This window comes from Mus musculus, chromosome 4 (genome assembly GCF_000001635.26).
Source record: "Mus musculus strain C57BL/6J chromosome 4, GRCm38.p6 C57BL/6J".
Classification (NCBI taxonomy): domain Eukaryota; kingdom Metazoa; phylum Chordata; class Mammalia; order Rodentia; family Muridae; genus Mus; species Mus musculus.
Window position 1 is genome coordinate 65,123,822 of NC_000070.6, and position 24,493 is coordinate 65,148,314.

Genomic DNA, 24,493 nt, shown 5'->3' on the forward strand with positions numbered 1-24,493 from the left:
TTGTTACTTTAAGATTGTCTTCTTAAAAACAGAAGAAGTAGAAGAAGAAAGAGGGGGTGGAGAAGCTGAACCGAAGGAAAGGAGACAAACGGCAAAGTAGAGGAAGGCTGGGTGGATCGGCCTCTCCAAACCGATTGATTGGTCATGATCCCCGCAGTTTGAACAGGGACTCATTCAATTGGGAAGGTGGAGTGCTGGCGAACAGATTAGCACACGCTTGTTTACTCGTCTTCTAAGGGATTTTTTCCCCCTCTTTCCTTTCATTTCGTGAAGAAGGAGGGAGGGGAGGGGGCGGGGGGGAGAAGGGGGCTGTGGCTTGTGTTATAAAGGACGCAAAAAATAAATAAATGAGAGCATCTTGGGGGGAGGGAGGGAATTCAGCCGACCAGTGTGTTAGAGGAGATTTTTTTTAAGAGCTAGAAATATATAAAATAAAATGAAATAAAACAAGGAGGAAGGCATCCAGCTGTTAGAAGGGGGGATAAGGCAGATAAAGGAGCGGGGAGAGAAATTAATTGCCAACCAGGAGGAGTTGGACTGTATTTTTGAAAGGTGGGGGGAGTGGAGCACACACCTTGAGGAGGAAAGCGAGAAAGAAAAGAAAAAAGCAAGTGGAAGGGGGGCTCGCACGAGAAAGGAGGCAAATAGTAGTGCGAGCTAAAGCTGGCAGCTCCGGGCGGCGGTGCAGGGGCGCAGGGGGGGCGGGGGGGACCGTCGGACATGCGGCTCTGGAGTTGGGTGCTGCGCCTGGGGCTGCTGAGCGCCGCGCTGGGCTGCGGGCTGGCCGAGCGCCCCCGCCGGGTCCGAAGAGACCCTCGGGCCGTGCGCCCCCCGCGCCCCGCCGCTGGACCGGCCACCTGCGCCACCCGGGCGGCCCGCGGTCGCCGCGCCTCGCCGCCGCCGCCTCCGGGCGGTGCCTGGGAAGCCGTGCGCGTCCCCCGGCGGCGGCAGCAGCGGGCGGCGAGGGGCGCCGAGGAGCCGAGCCCGCCTAGCCGGGCGCTCTATTTCAGCGGGCGAGGGGAGCAGCTGCGCCTCCGGGCCGACCTGGAGCTACCCCGCGACGCCTTTACACTGCAAGTGTGGCTGCGAGCCGAGGGTGGCCAGAAGTCTCCAGCAGTGATCACAGGTAAGGAGAAAGGGGTCCCCCCTGTCTGGCGGACCACCCTGCGGGTCTCTGCAGGCCCCTCCTGGGTTCTTGCGGATGTCTGGGGTGCAGGTGGCGGGTGGGTCTGCGGGAGCCGTCCCGGGAGCAGCACAGGGAGTAAGGAAGAGAGACTCTCTTTAACCCATCTGCGGAATGGGCGCGCTGAGAAAGGATGCTGCCCGGCCTCTGGGGAGCTGCACTCGGGAGCTCCTCGCCGGTCCAAGACCAGGAGCTAGGGATATAGCTGATCCCCCGGGAACCCAGAATACTTAAGTGGTGCTGGGGATGTACAGAGAGACTCTGTCCGGGTATGGGAGAAAAGGGTACAGGACCCAGATGGGTTGCGTGTGAAAGAAGTGTAGGAAACGGTTCATTTCTCTTTACTTTTCCATAGACGCAATTCTCCAGTAGCCTGGCTACCCTCAAAGTAGGCATGGGGCAGGTAGTTTTGATTGCCAGACTTAGAAGTCCTATAACTACCCCAAAGTTGCTCTCTGCCCGAAGCTTGCCTCTGGGAACCACCACCACCACCATAGCCACCCACACTGCCTCTCTGGGTCCTTGCTTTTAAAGCCCGTTGCCTGTCATTCACCGCTGGGTCAGACCTTCTTAGCGCACCTCTGACAGCCTACCCCAGACTCGGCTGAGAAATGGGGCGCTTTTCTCTTTGGGGACTTTTATGAGCCCATACTAGATTTAAGATCTCCCTCCTCACCCTCCCTCTCTCCCCTTCGCTGCTCCACAGCAAAGCCCATAGTGAAACCGGACACTTTGCGAGGGCTGCAAACCTTCCAAACGCCTCAACATTCATTTTCCCTTCTAAATGAATCTGTGGAAATGCCTTTAATAAAACGAGGGGTGGTGGAGGGGGCGGCGCAGGAGAGAAGGAAAGTTTTGCCTCTTCTGTCTGGGAGATTCCCTCACTGCATAAACAACCTTGCCGTGTCCTGGGACGCCTTAAAGCTATATTAGGGGTTCCCCCTTCGCTGCAACCTGGGAGCGAGTAGAGGGTTTCGTGATCCCACCCCTTACACACCGCTCTCAGGCAGTCTGCGGCTGTTTTGCCTTGGCATAAACCTTTCTGAACACTGCACCGACTCTCCCATTTACCGAAGTCCCCTTCAGGGAACCCAAACTCTGCTACTATGCCACTCAAATGTATCCTCAAAGCTCCCACTTCCCAGCTACCAAAGGAGAGTGAGAACGACTACACACACACACACACACACACACACACACACAAAACTGACGTCATCGCTACCACCACCCCCTCCCTCCGAAAAGGAGAGGGAAACGGAGCGCATTCACTTTCAGCTCCCAAACCCTTGTCAGCCAGAGGAGGGTACAACATGTAACGAGAGACAAGATTCAAAATAGTCATGAAGATGATGATAATTCAGGTCTCTCTCTCTCTCTCTCTCTCTCTCTCTCTCTCTCTCTCTCTGTGTGTGTGTGTGTGTGTGTGTGTGTGTGTGTGTGTTTGTGTGTGTCTGAGTGTGTCTGAGTGTTTTCACTTTCAAAGCACAGCGGTTTGCTGCTTGAAAGTGGTTAAGAGATGGGTAGGTTTGGTTTTGCTGCTCTACCTGTTGTGTGGATGATTCGGAAGGGATCCCCCAAGAGAGGAAAGCCCGGGGTTGTAAAGATAGTGGGTGCATTTAATATATACATGCATACAAATCTTTGTCTCACGGGATTGCATTTGCATTTGCACAGGCTTCTAAGTGTTTCAGACCAAGGTCTTTCTCCCTTCCTGGTCTCTGGAAGACTTACGTGTACGTAATCGACTCGCACAATTGTTGCAGTAAAATACTTTCATTGGATCGGTGATGCTAGGTTATTATTGCTCCTATAAAATGCCTGGTTCATTTTATGCGTGGAAATAACATTCCTCACAAAACGGAAGAAAGAAAAAAACAAAAACAAAACAGTAAGTAGATAAATTAATAAATAAACGGCACGACTGCCATGTAGCCCCAGAAAGCCTGGAAGCTGTTCCCCGGAGAATCTGGTCGGTTCCCCCCCCTCCCCTAGTTGAATCCGAGCCAGATTTGGCAGTGTGTAAACACCTGGCAGCGAGCCAGAAAAGACTTATTCGGCCTTATCCTCCACACGAAGCATACTGTGGGTCTAAAGAGAGCCTGCTTCTCCTTGAACTAAAAAAGCAAACAAACAGAAAGGTTTTTTTTTTTTTTCTAAAAGTACGTTTTTAATTCCCCCCCCCATCCGTAGTTAAATTAGGGCTGTAAGAGTCAGAACTCCCGAAGTGGGTGACAAGGCTCAGCCTCAGGCTGTCTGCGTGACCTCAGGTGCCCAGTTGGCTGCCTGGTCTCTGCTAGCTTTCTCCGGCTGGGTGTCACCACTTTCACAGGAATCCCTGGTCACTGATCTCCAGAGCAGTCATAGCTCAGCATGGTTTGCAACTGCTATTTCAGGCCCAGGGCTGCTGCCTCTCTCTCAGGCCAGCCTGCCTTACATCACTAGACTGCACGACTCAATTGGGTTTCGTAAAGGTCTAATTTTACGGTGCTGTTAACCAGGTCTGTCGTCTGGCAGAGGCAGAGCCTTGCAGCTCCTGGTAGGCGGGAGAGTTCCCAGATCTGCTTGCCCCTGGTTCTATTTGTGCCTGGGTTCAAACTTCACTTCATGGACACTGATTGAGAAAGTCACTGAGAAAGGCAAGGAGAAGAAGCAGGATTCTGAAGAAAATATGCCTTTTATTTTTCTGAAAGGCAAGGTGAATACACACACACACACACACACACACACACACACACACACACACACAAAACAGTAGCTGGTGAGGAAAATTCAAAGCCACAGTTAGAAAGCGTTGGAGGGCATGATTCTCCTGGGTCTGCCAAAGGTTACTATGAGCTATATATCAGTAGTCATTCAGGCCAATGGGAAGAGATCCATAGAGGACCAGAGGGTGTACTGAATGGCAGAGCTCAGGGGCAAGAACTAGAACTTAACCTCTGACATTCCTATTTCCAGACCTCACCCACTACCTGGCAGAAAGAAGTCTCATAAACAGGCTCCTCTTATCTCATACAGTCCCACCATCCAGGTAGTACATGGTGTGTATGAGTGTGTGTGTGTGTGTGTGTGTGTGTGTGTGTGTGTGTGTGTACCTGTGTGTATTCTGACACATCTCTGCTTTTGTACTACATCCAACAGATCCAGACCCCTTATTGAAGCTTCTCCTGACCTGAAAAGTGTCCCCCACAAGCGCTGCCCTCATCCTACCCTATTCTCAATCCCCTTCCATTAGGGAAGAGTTCCAGTTCCTAAGGAGATGGGGTTTAAAGCCTAGTCCTACTAGCATTTCTGCTGGCAGGTCCTTTTCCTTTTGTTGTAAGTGTTGAAATAAAGTTTGCTGATTACTCTCAAGAACTCCTTTCTTCCTCTCTTCTGTAGATCATTTATTTCTCACTCAGCCCTTCAGAAAGTCAGAAGCTTCACCAGAAGTTCACACACAAACACAGCCTTCTCCATAACTAGCTGGAGCTCCCCATCTAGGATGTAGAATGCTTCAGTTGTCACAATGACCTGTCAGTAGCCAGGTTACCTCTGTCCTTGTCCAACTGTGCCCTTGAGCAATCTAGCTGGCTCCTCCCGGCTCCAACTTTCTCATCCACCAAGAAAACATGTTGGGAGTTCTTGTGTCACCACAGGTTGTGCAAATGGTGATTGAGCTTGGTGGGGGGGGGGGGAAGTACTTAGAGCTGACGCTAGTACTTAGTGAATGTTCAGCAAAGATTTCTTTTATTGATAAACAGGGTTTTCCAAAGATCTCAGGCTTTCTGGGCTGAGGGCACTACAAAGCAAGAGGCCTTCTCTGCCAAGCAGTGTTCTTTAAGCTTGCTTTACATCTGAGACTTTTGTCATCCTAACCACACTGAGAGGTGGGCAACAGTATTCACACAGACTGCAGACACATGCGCAGTTCTCTTGCCCTTGCACATCAAACCATCAGACTGAACCGGCTGGTGATTTCTTTCTCCTGAAGCCTCTGGCTGTATAGCCCTCCGTGTTCGTTCATCCATCGCTCTCTCGGGTATCTTCCTTCTGAAATGGGCACAATGACGTCAGGATAGTTCAGGGGTGTACAGTTGTCCTAAGTACTGTTGAAGAGAGTCCACTCCTATTTGAGACTAAGTGGAGGGTAATCACATCTAGTTAACATACACAGTGCCATTTTCTTGGGGGTTTTTTTTTAGGGGGGCTGGGGTCTCTTGGAAGATAAACTAGCTTGTGCATACTTAGAGTATCCTCCCTTGAATTTCAAGGGATGTCTGGAGTGAGCATTGCATCTTAGGGAACCATTAGACTTTAATTTCTTCTTTGACTTTGCTCTTTTCTTTGACCCGTGGGTGGTCCCTTACTAGTGAGAGTCACAGGGAGTCCAGGGCTGCTGAAAATTGTGAGTTGCACAGCCAGTTGGCTTGACAAGGAAGCATAATGCCCCAGGAACAGAAGGACAATGGTAATCATAAGACACAGGCCACCTGTCACTTGCTCCTTCCGTGGGTTCCCTTTCACCTATCACTTTCCTTTATGCTACTGTCCAGGGGACAAGTAGACATGATTTAGGCTGTTAAACCTCAGAAGCACCTACGTCTTCCCTCTTCACAGAGAAAAGTAACCTGGAAACCCAAGACGTAGAATACTCAGAAGTGTGGAAGAGAAATGGTGAGCCCAGGCTTAGATTTGGCAGCCAATTGTATCAAGCAATTCAGTGTATAAAGAGGAAAGCAAGGACCAGGGTCACACAGAACACTGCGTTCACAGATCTCCACAGCTTAGAGGGGAATGGGAGACATTTTGATCCATTAGATACCACTCAGGGATACACAAGAACATTTTCTACTTGTGTTCCTGACGTTTCAAAGAAAATCTCTTACCTTTAGATCTCTCTCAAACCATCACTGGGTGTAGGAAGAGAAAAGATCTCTCCACCTCTGTTCACCAAAAAGGACTTCCTTGCTGGGCTTTTCTACTTGTGGCAGAAGCCTCCTCTACAGCATACATCTGTCTCCCTGCTATCTGCTATCTGGTTTGCTTCTTTACCATTTTGGTCACCTCTCAGAGACACCAGATCTTCCACTTTTTTGCCCAGGGAACTGTGCTTTCTGCCTTGGTCAGAACACCAGAAATGATCACCTGGGACCCTGACACCAGTAATTGAGAACCAACTTCCAAGGTTTGATCTCTTTGGGTATTGCTCACTTAGAAGTGACAACCAAGAGGTCACAGTTCAGGTCCTGATTTACTGTCCTTCAAAGGTCTGTGACTTGAAGACCGCAGGGCAGGATTTGGGTGTGATTACACTCTACAGCTCCCAATCATAATTATCACGGAGACCAGGTGAGACAGTGACAGGAGATGCTCTCAGCAGAAATCAAAACCAGCTTATGCCAGCAAGGGTAGGAGAAGGTATGGATTTGTGCAGTCAATGACATTCCTAGAAATGTGCCTTTATTTTTATTACCATCCTCCACACAGCAGAGAATAGATAGTGATTGAGTAAACAAACCTTCTCACATACATGACCTCATAAAAGTCCTTTGATGTTAGGACTTCCCAAGTCTGCCAAACCCTGGCAGATACTGTTGTGTGACCTTGGCAGCTCATGGCTCCTGTCTGGGATCCACCATTTTTTGATATGTAAAGAAGAGTTGAGTGAAAGCTTTACATGGCCTACAACTTTAGGGAGCCTCTGAAGAGATAGCAGAGGTCAGGACCCTACCACTAATCCTCTCCATGTTATTCTGCATAAATCAATCCATTCTATAAAATTCTCTTTTTCCTCCTTTACAGAATATTAGAATGGATAGAGACTGACGGGGGCGGGGGGTATTTGGAATTGTGTTAGGTGTCATTATAGTATCATTACTGAATACTTTTTAAAAGATTCTAATTTGAAAAATGCATACTGAAACACCTGTAGGTTGCATCATTTTATGTTTATTTTTTGTTGTTAGTGTTTGTTTTAAAAGCTCTAAAAATATAGGAGCTTGGGAAAGGTGGGGAATTCTAAACAAGGGTGATATAGCGATAGCCACTGTTGAAATGAAGCTAGAGAAATGTGGGCTTTTAATAAATTTCTGGTGGTGCCTTTTAAAAATGTAATTGAAGGTTTCTGTAACAAAGCATAAAAAAATTAACTAGTTAATTAAAGTTCTGGAGAGACAAAGCAGGAGATGATGTCTCAAAAACCCAAGTCTTCTGTCAGCTGATGTGTTCAGAGACACAGAGGCTGGGGCAGGGAGAGGCTCAGGGAGTCTACCAATGTCATGCAGAAATTAACTGAAGTCATAAAGCACTCTAGGCTTCAGATAGTAGGATCCTCCCCATACCCCTCCTGCCCTTCCCTCTGTATACCTTCGTACTCCGGTTCCCATGATCAGCTAGAGAGAGTTCCAGGACAAAAGAAAAGAGGGGACCATGCAGATAGAGCTAGTGGAGACACATCTACTGAAGTACTTCTGAACGTCAAAATTCTTTGCTGTGTAAGACTCCCCTCTATGTGAGGAAGCACAGCACCCTCCTCCTCCTCACAATGCCAGAAGATTTACTATGCACTGTAAAAATCCACAGGGTAACACAGCCATAGACACCACTCACATTTGCACATGGTGGTAATTCTCTTTTACTAGTTCCTATTTCTCTCCATCCCCAGTTGCCCAGAGTGCTTTCTTTTTAGCATCCTTTGGAGCCTTTGAACAGACTGAGGGGAAAGGAGGGTGTGTTTTTCTGTGTTTTCATGTGTTTGCAATGGTTGATCATGGGGCTGAAGTGTCAGCCTGATTTGATTTCCCGACTTTGCACCAGCTAGTTGCTTGACCTTGTGGCAGCTACTCGGTGTCTCTAGCTTCACCTTTGCCATCTATAGCATCCAGCTAACATGAGTTCCTACCTCGTGAGATTGCTCTGAAGATTAACTGGATCTCCTTGTGGAAAATTCTTAGTAGTAGAGTCTAAATGACAGGTAATCCAACAGTCAGTCATTAACCTAGGTTGATATTACTTGTGCCAACCCTTGCTGTACATTATTTCCAATTCTTTTGATGATTCTGGATCTTAGACATGTTTTTTTCCTCTTTGGCAAAACTAGAAATTATCTTGCCCTTTCTTGCCACTCAGGAGAGATTTATAACCGTCATCATAACACTAAAACAGCAACCAAAATAACTGTACAAACGTGAGAATAAACCCAGAAGGTGTTTGCTTCATTTTATACAAGTGTGTACTCAAAAACAGGAAAGCCGAGCGATGAAGATACGAGACAAAGTGAGTGTGTGAGCTTCCTGTCTAAAGCGTTCAGCAAGTACTTTTGTGAATTTCTGTTGCGTGCTGGGTATAATTTTGAGTGCTGTGAACTCTTTTTACCCTCAGTGAGTTTATATTCTGGGTGCTAGGCAAGGAAGATGACAAACTGCAAACAAGAAAGCTGGCAAACCATTTAATGCCAGATAAATTTTAACTCAAAAATAAAAAAAATAAAAATAGATAAGTATGTGGGGTGCTGGAAGTGAAAGATTTGAGTACAACGAGCAGAGAAGGTTTCTTAAGATGTATGTGGAAAGGCAGCAGGGCGGACTCAAGGTTGTCTAAAGAAGGAAGCTAAGAGAGGCCAGTTCTGAAGGAGGGAAAAAAAAGGCCATCAGTAGCTTGCTGTGTAGCTTTATTCATGTCACTTTCCCTCTCTGACCGACTTTTTTCATCTAAGACATGGAAGGTGTCACAAGTTTATTACTACCTTGGCCCTAAAGTACCTTCGAGTAGAGACATTTTACAGTCTTGTAATACCAACCAACGCTGTCCTAGGATATAACAGTGGCACTGGCAGTAGCTCTGCTTTTTGCCCACTTTGGCTTATTTTCTTCCACTAGGTGGTGTCTGGGCCTGTTACCCTCAGGGGCATCATGCCCACACACTCTTTCCTCTTGCCAGGAGCAATACTGATGCTCAGAAAAAAAAAAAAAGAAAAAAAGACCCACCACTCTTTCTTGTTAAGGTGTCATTGACTTACAGCTCTTAAAACATTGCCTTTTACTTGACACATGCATGAATGAAATCCCAAAAATCTTGTGCTGCATACCAAAATGTCAGGGGTAGAGTTCCAGTCAGTGTGACTGGAGGCATTATTTGGAGAATTCAGTACTTCCTAATAGCTGGAAGCTCTCTCATTAATACTGGAAATAATTACAGCTGTCACAGATATCTCTACTATAAAAGCCCTCGTTGGGGGACTTTCCTGATAATTATTTATTAAGTTATATAAACTTCATAATTATGTTTACTAGACAAGGACCACTGTAGACAAACTTCCAGACAGCCCAGTCAGTTACTGGCCTATTAGTCTTTGTTATCATGTATATCAGAGATGATTTTGCTAATTAAAGATATTAAAATTCAGGGGCTAGGATGAGGGTTTATTTGGTAAAGTTCTTGCTATGCATTCATAAGGACCATTGTTTGATCTTCAAAACCCACACTAAAAAGTGAGCCATAGTGAATGCTTGTATGTCCAGTGCTGAGGACGTGGATATAGACTGGCCTGGAACTTGCTGATCTGCCAGATAAGAGTGATCAGTGAGTCAGCCCCAGTCCAGTAAGAGATACTGTCTCAAAACAAACAAACAAACAAACAAACAAACAAAGAGTGGCTAGGTCCTGAGGAGTGATACTCTGACCTCCATACATACACATGTAAACATACACATGCAAACATATACAGACACAGATGTGAGTGTACACACACACACACACACACACACACACACTGACATTATTTACTACCAACTTGAGGTCTTTAGAAGCTTGGAAGGAGAATCAGGAACTTTCGGGAACCTTGTAAGGTGCCAAGTTCCAGCACAGTTGGAAAGTATGACAGCATCAAAGAAGTGGGAAATATATGACATAGGTTGTCACAGACCCAGTAGACAAGGAACCCTATAGACAAATCTAAAAGTTCAGATAGATGTGGCACTGCCCCATCCCACAGTACAGGAATTGTTCTTGGGTCTGGCCTGTATGCATCTTTCTTTAATTCCCATTACTCTGTGTAATAGGAAAGGCAGCAGGGCAGATGTGACCAAGTGGGTTTATAAGGAGAAGATTATTATTCCCAAATGAGACGAGAGACCTTTTTTGTACAGAGGTTGCTGAGGAAATAAAGAAGGATGTGATTGGCAGCATTTGAGAGGAAGGCAGTCTTTCTCTGACACATGCAAAACTCACACCCACAAACATAAGAAATGAATACGTTCTGCAGTTCATCTTATCAAACCAAACTGTGAAGTCCAAAGAAGCAAGGTGTGTGGATGCCAGAACGAGGTACCCAGACATTTCTGTCATGGATGTGGAACTGAGATGATGGTGAGGAAAGTAGGCAGTAGAGGTCAGTGGTCAGGCTTGGAAGGCATTGTCTTCTAAGTCTAGAGCCAGGAAACGAAGCACATACACATCTTTGTATACTTTTTCCGAAGTTCAATAGCACAGCTCTACTGATTGGCTTACATTTCCAAATTTTAGTCAATTTAGGTTTGTAGGACAGAACTAGTTGTGCAATGAAATGTCAACATACACCACACGTTCAACATGTCCAAAAATGTCCACTTCTACAAAACTTCTGTGCCCTTACCTTGTCGAAAGTTATCAACACGTGGTACATCATGGATTTGCCAACTCATCTATCCTGCTTCATAATATTTGGACTAGCCACATATTCTTCTTTTACATTATGCTTTCCTCTATTGAAATGCTCATTTTTTGAACCCCAACCCTTCTACCCACTCCAGTCCATCGATCAACTCAGGATGACCAGATTTTTCTACTTCTAAAAAAGAAAATCTGACTCTATTTCTCTTAGTTAAAGCTCTTCAGTAGCAACTGAATTATTTAAAGTTCCCTTCAATGCTGCAGGATTTTCCTTATATCACTTTCTTTGCTTATTGAATATACCTGTATACAGTTTTACATCCTGCTTAAGGCTCTACAGCTTTCTACTCAAGGGATCTGTCTTCCAAAAAGTCTCTCCCTGACTCCTCCTTCCAATGTGTAACTTGTTTTTCACCTGTCTTTTTCCATATATATATGTCACACTTAATTATGTGCACAATTTAAATCATGTCCATCTCAATTTCTCCCCTGCCTGCATACAGAGGAGCGTGTACAGTGGTTTGTTTGTTGACTTGTTTGATTCTCTGTTTGTTTAGTGAATAGATAAATGGAGGTGAAGAGCAGCTGCATATCTATTGACTATCAGAAAAAGAGCTCAAGGAACCTCCCAGGCATGGTGCATTACGTAACTCCAAGCACATGACCTGGCTTGTGCGTCACAGTTAGAAACATTACACAGTGGTTAATTCCATTTCCCCTTGAGCAAAGAAGTCAGAAGGGAAAAAAGAAATTTGCCCTTCCAAAACAGAAAGAGGAGGGGAGCAGCAGATTCGTGGGCCCTCAGCTCGTATTGTAGCCTATCTAATCCAAGCCACATTTTTGGCTTTCATCTTCCCCTTCCCAGCCCCTGTCTTGTTTGCAACACACTTGTTTTGTGTCTTCACTGCAGCACATAATCCTCAACTTTACACTTAGATCTCCCCATTCTCCCTCTCATCAGTATCTTTCTGAGCCTTCAGTGCCCTGTCAGTTCTAGCCACCGCTTAGGTTAGAATCCACTTCCCTCCTTTCTGATAAAGGGCCTTTCCATCTGCTAACCTTCATCTTATGAGACCTTCAAGTGACCTGAGGATTTGGGATTCTCTGTCTACTGTTTATATACCCTTGTTGGGGGTGGGGGTAGGGCATAAATTTTCATTAGTAGCAACTGTAATAAAAGCAGCCAGCTTCTAAAGAACACTTGCTGTGTGCTGGCACTATGCCCACAGTGACTTTCTATACCCTCTGAACTTGTGGTAGGTAGCTGCATGCCTCAGTGAAAGATCCTCTACTTTTGGGTAATTGAACTGAAATTCAAATTTCACCCTGTCTCTATCTTCAAGGTGGTAATGTTTACTAAACCACCATAGGTATTCAGTCAGACTGTACTTTTGAGAGGATAAATGTGTGAATGATGAATGAATGAATGAATGAATGAATGAATGAATGAATGAGTAAATGAGCGAATGAGTGAGTGAATGAATGAGAAAGATAGGGCCCCTAGTGGCTAGTGCAGATATTTAAAGAATACAGACTGAAAAAGAAAGAAAAACAGAACAACGGCAGCAGGGAGAAAACATTGGAGGAAAAACATGTGTGAAGATGATGAGACGTTAGAAATATTGGCTTATAAATATTTTTGATATGCAAAATAGTTTTCCTTGTAGGTGATGCTGCATCCACTAGAATCATCCCTACCTGAAAACAGTCTACTCAGAGAAATATGCTTACTTCAAAGATGCTGATTTTGTCCTGCTTAAAGCATGTTCCCCAAAAATACTCAGCAAAGACATCTTTTAATCCATTGATAAGCACATAGACGAGTTTTGAGCTGGACCGAAGCATGCCTGTGGCCTTGGTGGTTGAACTATGGTGCTCTTAGTGGAAGACTAGTTTTGGAGATGCAAGGTTGATTTATCCAAGGTATTTTTGTGAGGTTCACTAGCCAATGAAAATTCAGTGGGAGAGGGAAAGTTTTATTCCTCCCTTATCTCTGTTCATTCAACCTTATGTTTAACAGGTCATTAGTAAGCACTGTTTACGTGCCATATGCTAACCAAGGAGATGGAGTCTGAAAAGAAGATCTGGGTACAGTTCCATCCCCTGAGGACCTCCTAGCCCTTGTGGTGGAAGCCAAGGGGTAAACAGATAGATGACATCATCGTAACTACTATAACTAAGCAATTAATAAAGCCCCGTGGAAGCAGTAGGAGGGAAACACTGTGTTGTGGAACACCCATGTTTATTATGTACTCTGAGAATACAAATCTGAGAATACACTGTTGGCAAATACAGTGGTCTCCATCTGAAAGGATAAAGGTGTTTGTATAAATGCAGCAGTAGGATTTGCCTTGCATTGGGGTATGCCATGCATATCATTTTAAACATAGGAAGATATGAAGATATGAATCGAATGGGAACAGCCTATATGACTTGATATATGCTTTAGCTGTAGACACTGATCCACAGTTGCCTTTTGGAATATAATTGGAGAAATAATTATTGTGCAGTTCAATTGATCACCATCCATGTTAAGCTCAAATAACCCATTATATTCTCCCTACATTGTATTTACCATACAGTATTGCAGTTACCTAGGTACCTGCCTATCCCATTTGACTCTGAGCTCTTTAGTAGTATACACCATTTATGTTTTCATATCTATATAGTTACTATAATTTAGACTTTAACTGGATACATTGGTGCATGATAAATAAGCTTTTATTAGATGAATGACTGGATTTGAGATATATCCAAATAAAGGAGAATAAGGTGGCTGAAAAAAGGTATAGATGGCTAGGAACTTTGAGAGTTGATATATCAGGCTTTAGGAAAAGTCAGATAGTGAGAGCAAATGTACTGTAAAAGGCATTGGCTGTTATATGTGGCCCTGGTCTCTGAGCTGACCAATTGCCTGTTCAGATATATATAGCTATTGCCTGTTTCTATTGCTCTGTCTTCATTCTCTCCAAATAGCTAATGTGCTATCTCTGTATCTTTCTGTCTTTTCTCCATGCTTCTCTCTAAGCCTTTGCAGCCCATGCAGTTATAATTTGTAGCATGTGCTCCTGTTTCTCCCATACCTCTCTTCTCTACCTATATGGCTTCCTTTCATTTCACACTCACCATGACTGCCAATCTCAGGGAGAATTCCCAAAATCTTGGACAGTACATGGTCCAACAATTATATTTTAGTAAATACCTACGTAGGTACATAATGCAAATTTACAGAATAGGTAATCTTGTCTCCTCAGCACACAGATTGAAAACTTGCAATTTTGAAAAGGGAAAGAACTCATCACAACTTCCATTCCATCTTAAACACAGAGGAGTAGGTCTCAGTTCCCAAGCCCATCTCCCTTTATCTTAGGATTGGGACACAACTTGCTCAAATGTAGACTTTAAAACTTTCAGATAGTCAAGATCTACAGTTAGATAGGACTCCACCTGCCCTTTCATGCCTGGAAAGACTGAAGTCCAGTGGGAAAATCTATCAGTTCTAAATTCAACCGTGATGCAGTGACAACTCTGAGCTGCCTCGAGAAATCTCCGTGTGTCTCTCCAGGTCAACAAATGCATAGCATATGTTCTATGCTGTAAGATATAGTCATGGATAATACAGAGTATGTCCCTGCCCTTGTGGACTTTGTATTCTCAGGAGAATTGAAAGGCAGTAGCCTAGTAAACAATTGTAACCAATTATAACTTAACTGTGAGAATCAAGATTAGAAAATACAAATACCAAGCTTTGGGAAATGACTACTACAAAAAATACTGGTTAGTAGGGTCAAAATGAGGTTTGCATAAAGGAGGTGAAAGACTGAGTGATAGGCACCAGAGGCAGAAATAAAAATGCTAGTGAACAGATCATGGCCAGGAGGAGCTGATGATAGAGGCAGGGCTTATGAAAACCACTGAAAGATGTGTATAGAGAGACATGAAAATAGTTCAATCCATGACATGTGGATATTAACCTAGATGTGTGAAGGAGTGATGAGAGAGAGAATAGCAATGGCTTATTAGGTCCATTAAACATTTTCCAATAAGGGGACTGGATTTCATGATGGGTGGGAATCTGAACCTCAGCATTATCATGGTTGGTTTTAAGGCTGGAATTTTTTATTATTTAGTATTCTGATTAATATTATCATTTATTTTTGAATACCATTTCCAGCTAAAATACCTACTTTCCATTCATACTTTAGATCAATGGGGAATAATGGGTTCTTTCACTTGGCTTCAGAAGAATTTGAAGATATGTATGGATCTTAAGATATTTTTTCTTAAACTTCATGGTTGTGCATACTATTTTTTTTGAGTCCAAAGTTTTCATCAGCCCAAAGCAGTTACTTAAATGCTAAGAAACAGGGAGAATCCCCGGTCATCCCCTGAAGGCTGTTCCCAGCACAAGAGTCTGAGCAGTGGGAAGGACCTGTGAAAACGAGACTGTTGATGCCTAGCTGTCAAATCAGACTGAAGAATTGCACTTTTCATCATCTGCACTCCTGCTGGAGTAAATAGAATTTAGGCTTTTATTCCTCTAAGGAGGAATTAGTATATTCCTTAGAAATATAATCTACAACTTTGTTTATTCAAACTCTGTTCTCTCAGTTTCTCTGAGCTTTTGAATAGGCAAGGTCAATTCTATTGTTGCCTGAAATTTTCCTGCTGGTATCACTCACTTTGGATTTTATATACTGATTTAGTCCAATCAGTTCAAACCTTCTGTCAATTCCTAACTTCTTACTAATCCCTCACCCCTTCTTCTTCCTCGCTTCCATTCTTTTATGTATTCCTGCACCCTTTCATTCATGAATCTGTATAAGCTTCCATTTATCAGCCTTTGGGCTAAGGACCAGGGCGCAGTTTAGGAGAATCTTCTAGATGTTAAGCTACTGTGAATTCCTAATTTTTTAATTTCCCCAAACATTCCACTGAACCCTGCACTTTGAAAGCCACTTACTTCAGAAGTAAAAAATTACTTTAAAAGAAATTAAAGTGTGCTATCTGAAAATGTATGTAATTATTAATGTTTCCTGTAGCTATTGGAGTCAGAAACTGCAATGCCAGGCAGTTTGTTTTTTATTTGTTCATTGTTTGTTTGTGTAGCACCACTAATATTTTTGGTCAATCCTCTTTTGGAGCTTTGGGTCAACAGGTGGTGGAAAGCCTATATAGAACGAGAAATAAAATCCAGCTCACGGAAATCTTCATATGTGGAGACAAGAAGACAGCTGTCAGTCCCTCAGTTTCTGGGACCTTCCTTGTGCACATTCCTTCCGGGGGCCCCATTCAGGACTCTGAACGTCTGTTATCTCTGAACATCCCTGAATGTAGGAAGTAGCAAGAAGCCCTCATGATGTGAAGGTGTTGCTGTTTCTGAAGCATTTTCAACATGCACCTATCATATTCCCATTCACCTTCTAAAACAAGCATTCTCATTTAATATAGTGAGGTCTTTGTATTCTCAACAGCAAACACATGGCTTTAAGGCTTTCAGGTACAACCTGCCTTTTTCTCCATCTCTCACTCCTACCCCAACTCTGCTAGCTCTCTTTCTCACTCTCCAGCTCTCCAGTACACAGCCTTGGATCAACAGAACTATCTGTTTACAAGCACAGGCTCCAAGAGGAAAGGATCAGCAGCTCAAATGAGCTGCCAAAACATGCCCCTGATTCTGTCCTTGTGATTCCTGAGCACTGTGTCACCCACAGGAGCTCTCTTCAGAAGACTCCCATCTTTCCACCTGTCTGTATGTCTAACATCCTCTGACTCCTTCCACTATGCAGTAAAACCATGAGATTTCTAGACTAAAAGGATGGTTAAATGCTGGTCAGGGGTGTTTGAAGAGCTAGGAGATATAACTTAGTCAAGTATCTGCTTATAATGGTAAAGACAAACCTAAACTCTGCCCAAGGATCCTCTGAAGTAGCATCAGTATCCCAGTTTGCTAAGTAAGGGGATGAAAATTTTTAAGTGGTTCCTATAAAACATACATCCCAGACAGTGGTAGAATCTCATCCTCTGGGTCAGTATTGTAACTGTGCTCCACCACAAATGTCCTCATCCCAGATCTGAATGGCTCAGCATGACATTCCACTTGGTGTCCGACTTTGAGTCCTACCAGTGGCTTGTAGTGAAACAAGTTGAGACTACTCAGCCTCAGCACCATGGAACTTTTGGGGTATGCTATTCTTTGTGAGTGCTTTTCTGTGTACTACAGCATGTTAACCAGCCTCTCCAGCCCCTACCTGCTTGGAGCAGAGCAGGTCCAACCGATTCAACAGTTGCCATGACTAGAAATGGAAGTGTCCATTCCCCAAAACCCTAAAAAGGGCAAAATCTATACATCTTGAGAATGACAGACTTTAGATTCATCATTAATTGCCTGATATTCTTAGAACACATATTCCATTTCTTTGTCTTTTCACATTAGCTTTTTTTCTTGACCTTATTGTGTCCTTGGCTTTCCTCCAATCAGTCTTCTATGTTCGATAACCTATTACACTCTTGGTCTCATTTAAGACAGACAGGAAATACTAACATATCTGAGTGACTAATCTGTTTATTTGTATGCTTAAAGAACATAAAAAGTATACCCAATTCCAAACTTTTGATTTAACCCAACCCCCAAAGATTCCATAGGAATCTTGAGTTTAAACGACTAATGTGTCTCACATATGTAACAGATTTCTATTGGCTTTACCGCATGTCAGGTAACAAGTTAGTCACCAAGGGACTTAAGTCAAAGGACATAACACTGTGCTAGACGCATCGCTGCGCCAGATTGGGGCTTAGATCCACTCTGCACTTTCCTTCAGTCTAATAGACAGGAATCCAGTGACAGAGTTAACTGAAATTCAGCCCCTGCAACTAGAGACCATGATCAAAGATGAGCATAACATAAATTTTGAAGCCCTGATAAGTGTCTAAGTATCACATGTTTTAAAAAGCCTTCATGAATTTGTTTTGAATTGAGTCATAACTAATGATTTTAAAATAGATGTCAAAACAACCAAAAATTAACATCCAGTTAAAAGTGCCATCAACCCTCTCCAAATTTATAATTACACTCTACTCTCATCATTAACCGGCCTGCATTGCACCAGATTGCCACTGCCATAGAGTCCTGAGACATTAATCCTGGCTCTCTCTGCCCTGTCACAGTGCAAAGAGGTGCCACATTATACCTAACTAATGGTTCCCCATCTCTCTTCTTTAAAACTTCCAGAGATACTTTCACGTGTGTGGAAGAAAGTTAAATCCCACTGCATGCCACACTCAGTCCTTTGCAGTTTAGCCCCAAGCAACCCTTGCCCGTTCATTTCCTTCCATTCCTTGAGCAGTCTCAATTCTCTCAGGTGTAGATGTCTTTTTCATCTTCAGGCTTACCTGTAGGGGACAGGTCTCACCTGTGCTCATCCTACTCTGTCCTTGAAGGCTCTCACCCCACCTTGTTCCCACACAGAGCCTGTGTCTCATCAAGGTTTAGCACTTTGAGATTCATCCAGGGAAACTTCTTTGAGCTTTCTTGTCTGAACCAAGTCCCCCTGTGTGTTTGTGTCATCAAGGGGTTAGCCCTGACAGGATAGTGTCATTTCAAAGGTGAGAGCCTGAACTCTGGACTCAGATGGTGGTATTAGAGACCATATCTATCACTTACTGAGGCTTGAGCTCATTATTTTCCCACCTATAAAACGAAAGCAATGACAGTGCATCTCTGTTTCGATTTCTGTGTGCAGATTCCCTGTAACAATCCATGCAAAGTACTCAACCCATGCTGGCACAGAAAACCCTGTCAAGCACCTCTCTCCGTGGCCTTTCTTGCCCAGGAAAGAACTCCAGATGACTGACAGCCCTGTGAAAGGGAGTCCTGATCTGCCTGGCCTCCTCCCTTCTCTATCTCTTCTTGCCATCTCTCCCTGAAAGTCTGACCCATCTCTATAGGCCAAGAAGAGGTGATGTCAGGCTTACCCAGAGCTTTTTGTCTCCAGAGCTCAGTCTACACTATATGAGTGTGTTTTTATGGAACCAGCTACTGACCTATGTTAGGAATGAAACATGTCACTTTACTTGCTCATCCCTTCCATCTCCTTATTTAAGAGGGAGAGACTTCAAAGATCAAAAAACGTAAAAACGTAATCCAACCTCACACCCACAAAATCTTACTCAAGTATGGATGAGAAAGGATTGTGAAAGATACAGAGCACATTATTATTATTATTATTATTATTATTATTATTATTATATTATTATCTCTAAACCATAAAGCTTTCCCTTGTATTTCCAAGGAAAGCCATGAAAATTATTTCACCACAGTCTGTTCAATGGAGTTGATGAAATGCATACCAGAAAGTGTTATCAGCTAGGTTGTGTTTTCCTATTACTTTTCTTATTTTCAAGAGTCTAAGGTAATGACCATGGTGGCAACTGCTCATTCCATAGATGGAAAAACTGAATGCCAGGGCAGAAGGGGCTTCTGCACTAGTTTAAGGATGCTTCCAGCTGCCTTCACTTTAAGGCTCTCCATCCACGACTGGAAAATCTCAACTCTAGTTTCCCCATAAGCCTTAGGCACATTCATCTCTCATTCACTCATCTACTCAACAAAGGTTTATTGGGTAGTTATGCCCTAGGCACTATGTGGAAGACTCTAGATGCAGACTGGTGATAGACATGTACTGTGTGCCCTCATGAGCTTATAATTCCGTTTCCTAGACAACTTTAGAATGGATATCTGAAATCAATCAGGACTAACAGTGATCATTGCTATGGAGAAGTAAACAAAGAACCCAATAACACACAGCAGTGAAGACTCAAGAGTGAGAGGGTCCACCTTATGATATTTTGTGTAATAAAGTAACAAGCCAGATACTCTATAAATTCTGCAGAAAGATGTCCAAGATCTAAGACTGGCTATATCTATTACAAAAGACAGATGTAGCAGGTATTCATCCATGTGCAAATACTGGTAGTACAAACTCATGACAAATGAAAGTCTAGTGAAGAGATAATACTGTTTAGTATTCTAGACTAGAAGGACATAAGCAAAGGAAAGAGTAATGTTTCTAACCAGAGGAAGCATTGTGGGTCAAATAGAGGGACCCAGCAAGAGTCTGCCTACATCCTTAGAAATAAGATGAGCCAATGCTTTTATGGAAACTGAACATGGTCTGAACGTGAAGGGATCAGAGAAGGGCTTGTGTGTATTGCAGAACTGTGGGAAATGTGATATTGTGAATATAAATCTAGTGATAATCTACAAATTATATCATGAGGGCAGTAAACTACCAGAACATAGGCTAGTTAAGAGAGTTTTAATGGTAGCAAGGATAACATATTGAGAATTAACTATAAGTTTCCCTATGCCCATTGTCACTAGGTAACCACATAATCATTTTATAAACTAAGAAGGAAACCTTTAGACAATTGTTATGATTTTCTTAAATCTCCATGTACATGGTGGCAGAACAGAGATCTAAATTTACAACTCAGCCCAATCTTATAAAAGTAGCCATCATTCTCTCCTGTGGAGTTTCAAGCCTGCAGATAAAACTCTGTGTCCCTATAACTACATATAGACCCATTTTCTTTCAATGATAATGTGTGGAATACCTGATAAGCACTACTTTTTGCCAAGTAATATAGGGTATATTGTTTTAAAATGGTGTGTGCACGTGCACACACACAACCCCCCACACACACACACACACACTTGCAGCAGGGTTGGGACATGGAGTAGCCAAGAAAAGCTAAATTATGATCTGAGTAAAACAAACAAAAAAATCAGTTTAATGGTGTTTTCCTTCCCCAACAATTCATACAGGAATCATTGTCTTGATGTGTGTTATATGCAGAATGGAATATTGTTAGCTTGGTGATATGTCTGTGCAGTTATGTTTGTATGAACATGGGAAACTTGCTCCTGAGCATATTAGTTGCATCTGTTTTCTCTTTTCTCCAGTTCTCATCATTTTTTTTGTGGTCTTCCCACATGCATTTGTTCTTTTTTGCCCTCACATAAACAGAGGATGATGCTCATTTCTTGGGCACATATTTGACACCAGACACTTTAAGTGTTCTATGAACAGTGTATTGTTACAGCTCTCTAACCAGAGCTGCATTGAAGTCATGTCAGAGTCAGAGATTCACGGATCTGTGTTTGCTTCTGAGTAGAGCTCTTAATCACTAGAAAATCCACTGTGCTGTCACTCAAACAAACATTCTCATGGGTTCTTATTGATTTCCTCTGCCATGCCTGTGTACACATCAGCACCAGTCAGTTCTTCTTACTTGCCAGTGCTTGTGCTGAGGCTAAGGTCACAAAGGGTATGCATGTACCTTGGAGCTTCCTTTGCCCTCTGTTGATTTGCAGCAATGATCCTACCTGGACCAATATAGCATCCCGAAAACAGAAATCCTCCTTGTTTCTGAAACAGCTTGTGTAGTCCAGTGGATAATATTGCCTGAGTTTGAATGAGAGTGCACATACTTTGCTCTTCAAATTTAAACTATTCCTTAGATTTCCATAAACTTAGTGCCCAAATGAGGCTACCAGGTAAATGTGTGAGAGAAAGTAGTGGAGTTCTCAGTAAAAATGACTCTGGCCACTAAAGAAAATGTCTTGAGGCTGTAAGTGCAGACAGAGGGCATCTGTGAGCTTACATAGGATTTAGGACTCAGATTCTGGTTCTGTCCCCAACAAAACACATCAGACGATATGCACCAGTCTTAGATTCTCACTTTTTACTTTTGTATAGAGCAAATAATCTCTATTTTTGTCTCCTTCAGAGAGTACTGAAAAAAAGCACATTAAATAAATAAGATGTTCTGTAGATTTCAATATTCTTCATATTCTTCTATTTTATAGCTAACAGCTCTATTATAACTAACAGAATATAAAGTCAGAGGGGGAAATTTTAACAATTACTCAAAAGAATAAATATTCAACTGATTGTACGAGAATTCTTATGCTTTCCATAGAATATGTAGTATAAGAGTTAAGTCCAAGTTATCACAGGTCATACAAACTTGGCCATCACTACAACAATCTTGGAACTCAGTTTTCTCACTGGTGGAGGGAAAATAGAACTTACCCCCCTAAAACAGTAATAATAATGGTCCAAAAAGACAACACATAGCAAGCCTTTGGTCATATTCATTGCATATCATAATTGGTGGGAATATTAATTTCTAGGCATATATAGTTATGACTATAACTAGAAAATTCTGGTGATGTCTTGAATAAGACACATGATAATAATAGGTTTTCCTAATTGCATTTTCCTAGTCTCCATTTGTATCTATTTTGCATACATATTTGGGCCAGCAGGAATCATCAGTCCCTAGCTAGAGATCTTGTACTGTTCCTTGCCATGTTCCATGCTTCAAATATCTAGCCAGGGCCTGATACAATGAATATTACAAGAATATATGTTAAATGAACTGTTAATGGACAAATTCATATATCAGATGAAACTTAGAGATGTTAGTTTGGGAAAATATAAATCTCACAAACAATACTAGTCAAAAAACTCAGATATCTCAAGTACAATTAGAGATACAGGGCACTCAATAGTTATTGTGTTCCTAGACATTGTTCACAGTTGCGAGAAAAGGAGGTAAGTTAGTTTGTGTCTAGTACATTACTGAAACAGTAAATAGGCCAGGGACTATGAAGCTATTTGATTATAGAAATATGAAGGGTCTCTTGTTAAGATGCTACAGAGGTAATTCAGCATGGCAGCATGGTATGAAGTGGTAAAGGAGTTGATAATAGAATGTAGTAAGGAACTCTCCCTCTTGACTCTATTTGATACCATAGTAAAGGGTGAGGATAGAGCTACCTTGAAAGGTGGGAACTACAGGAACCATCTGTACTTAACCATTTCCTCAAAAATGACTCTATCCCTAGAGTTTAATGAGTGAGTGTAGAAAATAGTTTCTGAAGTCATCAATACAAATGAACACAGAGATCTCTCTTCAAGGCAGAACCATTACCAAAATTTGGTATCTGGTTTGAGCTGTGTAACCTTTATGGGTAAATGAAATCCACCCTCCCCCAAGCTTTTCTTCCTTCTCTTTTCCCTTTTCTTCCTTCTTCCCCCACTCATGATCATTCATAGTGTACGACAAAGAGGACAATGACTTATATATCTGTGGCCAACAATAATGAGAGAAAGAAACACAGTTGAAGAGCACAGAAGGAAAACATAATGCAATTCTGAGTGGGTAAACAGCAGCATTCACTCTGAATATCAATAAAACATATAGCTACATTTATTGAATGCTATGCAAGTGTGAATTTTCCATCTCTTAGTCCTTCCTATTCTGGGTGGGAAGTACTTGTTATACCACTTTATTTATGAGGAAACTCAAAAGAGAAGAGGTTGAGGGGGTGGCGGGAGATATTGCCTGAGGCTCCCCTGCTAACAAGGAGCAGAGCTGAGGCTCAAGCAGACCAGTCTGTCTACAAACTACAGATGTTTTAACACTTAGTATGTTGCCAGTGGCTGTGTGCCAAGTCCTGACAAGTTTGCTATCTCTTTAGTTTTGTCTACAACTGTCAGAGCAAGAAGGATTATCCCTACTCTATAGATGAGTACTAAAACCAGTAGAGGTTTCCTCCAGAATTACTGAGTTCCTTCACAGGTAGATGGTAGAGCCAGCATTTGAAGTCAGATTTGTTAGTCTGTTAAATCCTGAACAACAACAACAACTTCTTCTTCTTCTTCTTCTTCTTCTTCTTCTTCTTCTTCTTCTTCTTCTTCTTCTTCTTCTTCTTCTTCTTCTCCTCCTCCTCCTCCTCCTCCTCCTCCTCCTTCTTTCTTCTCCACCTTCTTCTCCTTTTCCTTCTTTTCCTTCCTCCTCCTCCCTCTCTTCCTCCTTCTTTCTCTTCTCTGACTCTGTCTCTGTCTCTCTGCCTCTGTCTTTCTGTGTCTCTCTGTCTCTGTGTATGTCTCTCTCTGTGGGGTGTGTGCGTGTGTGTGTGTGTGTGTGTGTGTGTGTGCTCGTGCACATGCACGCATACACAGCTTATTAGATGTTCTATTGCTGTGAAGAAACGTCGAAAACACAGCAACTCTTAACCTCAACCTCTGGGAGCTCTGAGACTGAGAGGACAACCAAAGAGCATACACGGGCTGTATAGAGGCCCTGGCACACATGTAGCAGAGGCCTGCTTTGTCCTGCTTCAATGGGAGAGATTTGTCTAATCATGCAGAGACTTGATGATGCAGAGACTTGATGTTCCAGGGTGAAGGGATAGCAGGGGAGCACTCCATCTTCTCAGAGTCAAAGGTGAGAATGGATAGGGGAAGGAACTCTGTCAGGGGGAGCCAGGAAGGAAGCAGAGTTTGGGATACAGATTAATTAATTAATTAATGGAAAGGATTTAATTGCTACATTTTTCAAAGATTTAGTCCTTTATCATCATGGAAGGAAGCATGGTAGCATGCAGGCAGACTTGAGAGAAAGACAATGGTCGTCTCTAGAGCATTTGAAACATCAAAGCCGGCCACCAGTGACACACTTCCTCCAAAAAGGCCACATCTCCTAATCTCTGTCAAGTAGCACCGATGCCTAATGGCCAAACATACAAATCTGTGAACCTGGGGGGGGAGGGGTGGCATTCTTATTCAAACCAACACACTGTGTATATGTGTGTATGTGCATGTGTGAGTG

The 24,493-nt window shown here is 42.9% G+C and overlaps 1 protein-coding gene across 1 annotated transcript in view; it reads left to right on the plus strand.

Annotated features, from left to right (window-relative positions):
• The first annotated feature begins 352 nt into the window (after nt 1-352).
• The window catches only part of Pappa (pregnancy-associated plasma protein A), a 233,336-nt gene continuing 209,195 nt past the window's right edge, over nt 353-24,493 (plus strand). The window contains exon 1 of the mRNA NM_021362.1: nt 353-1,126. Within this exon, the coding sequence (NP_067337.1) occupies nt 721-1,126 (406 nt within the window). The 5' untranslated portion in view covers nt 353-720. The remainder of the gene's footprint in view (nt 1,127-24,493) is intronic.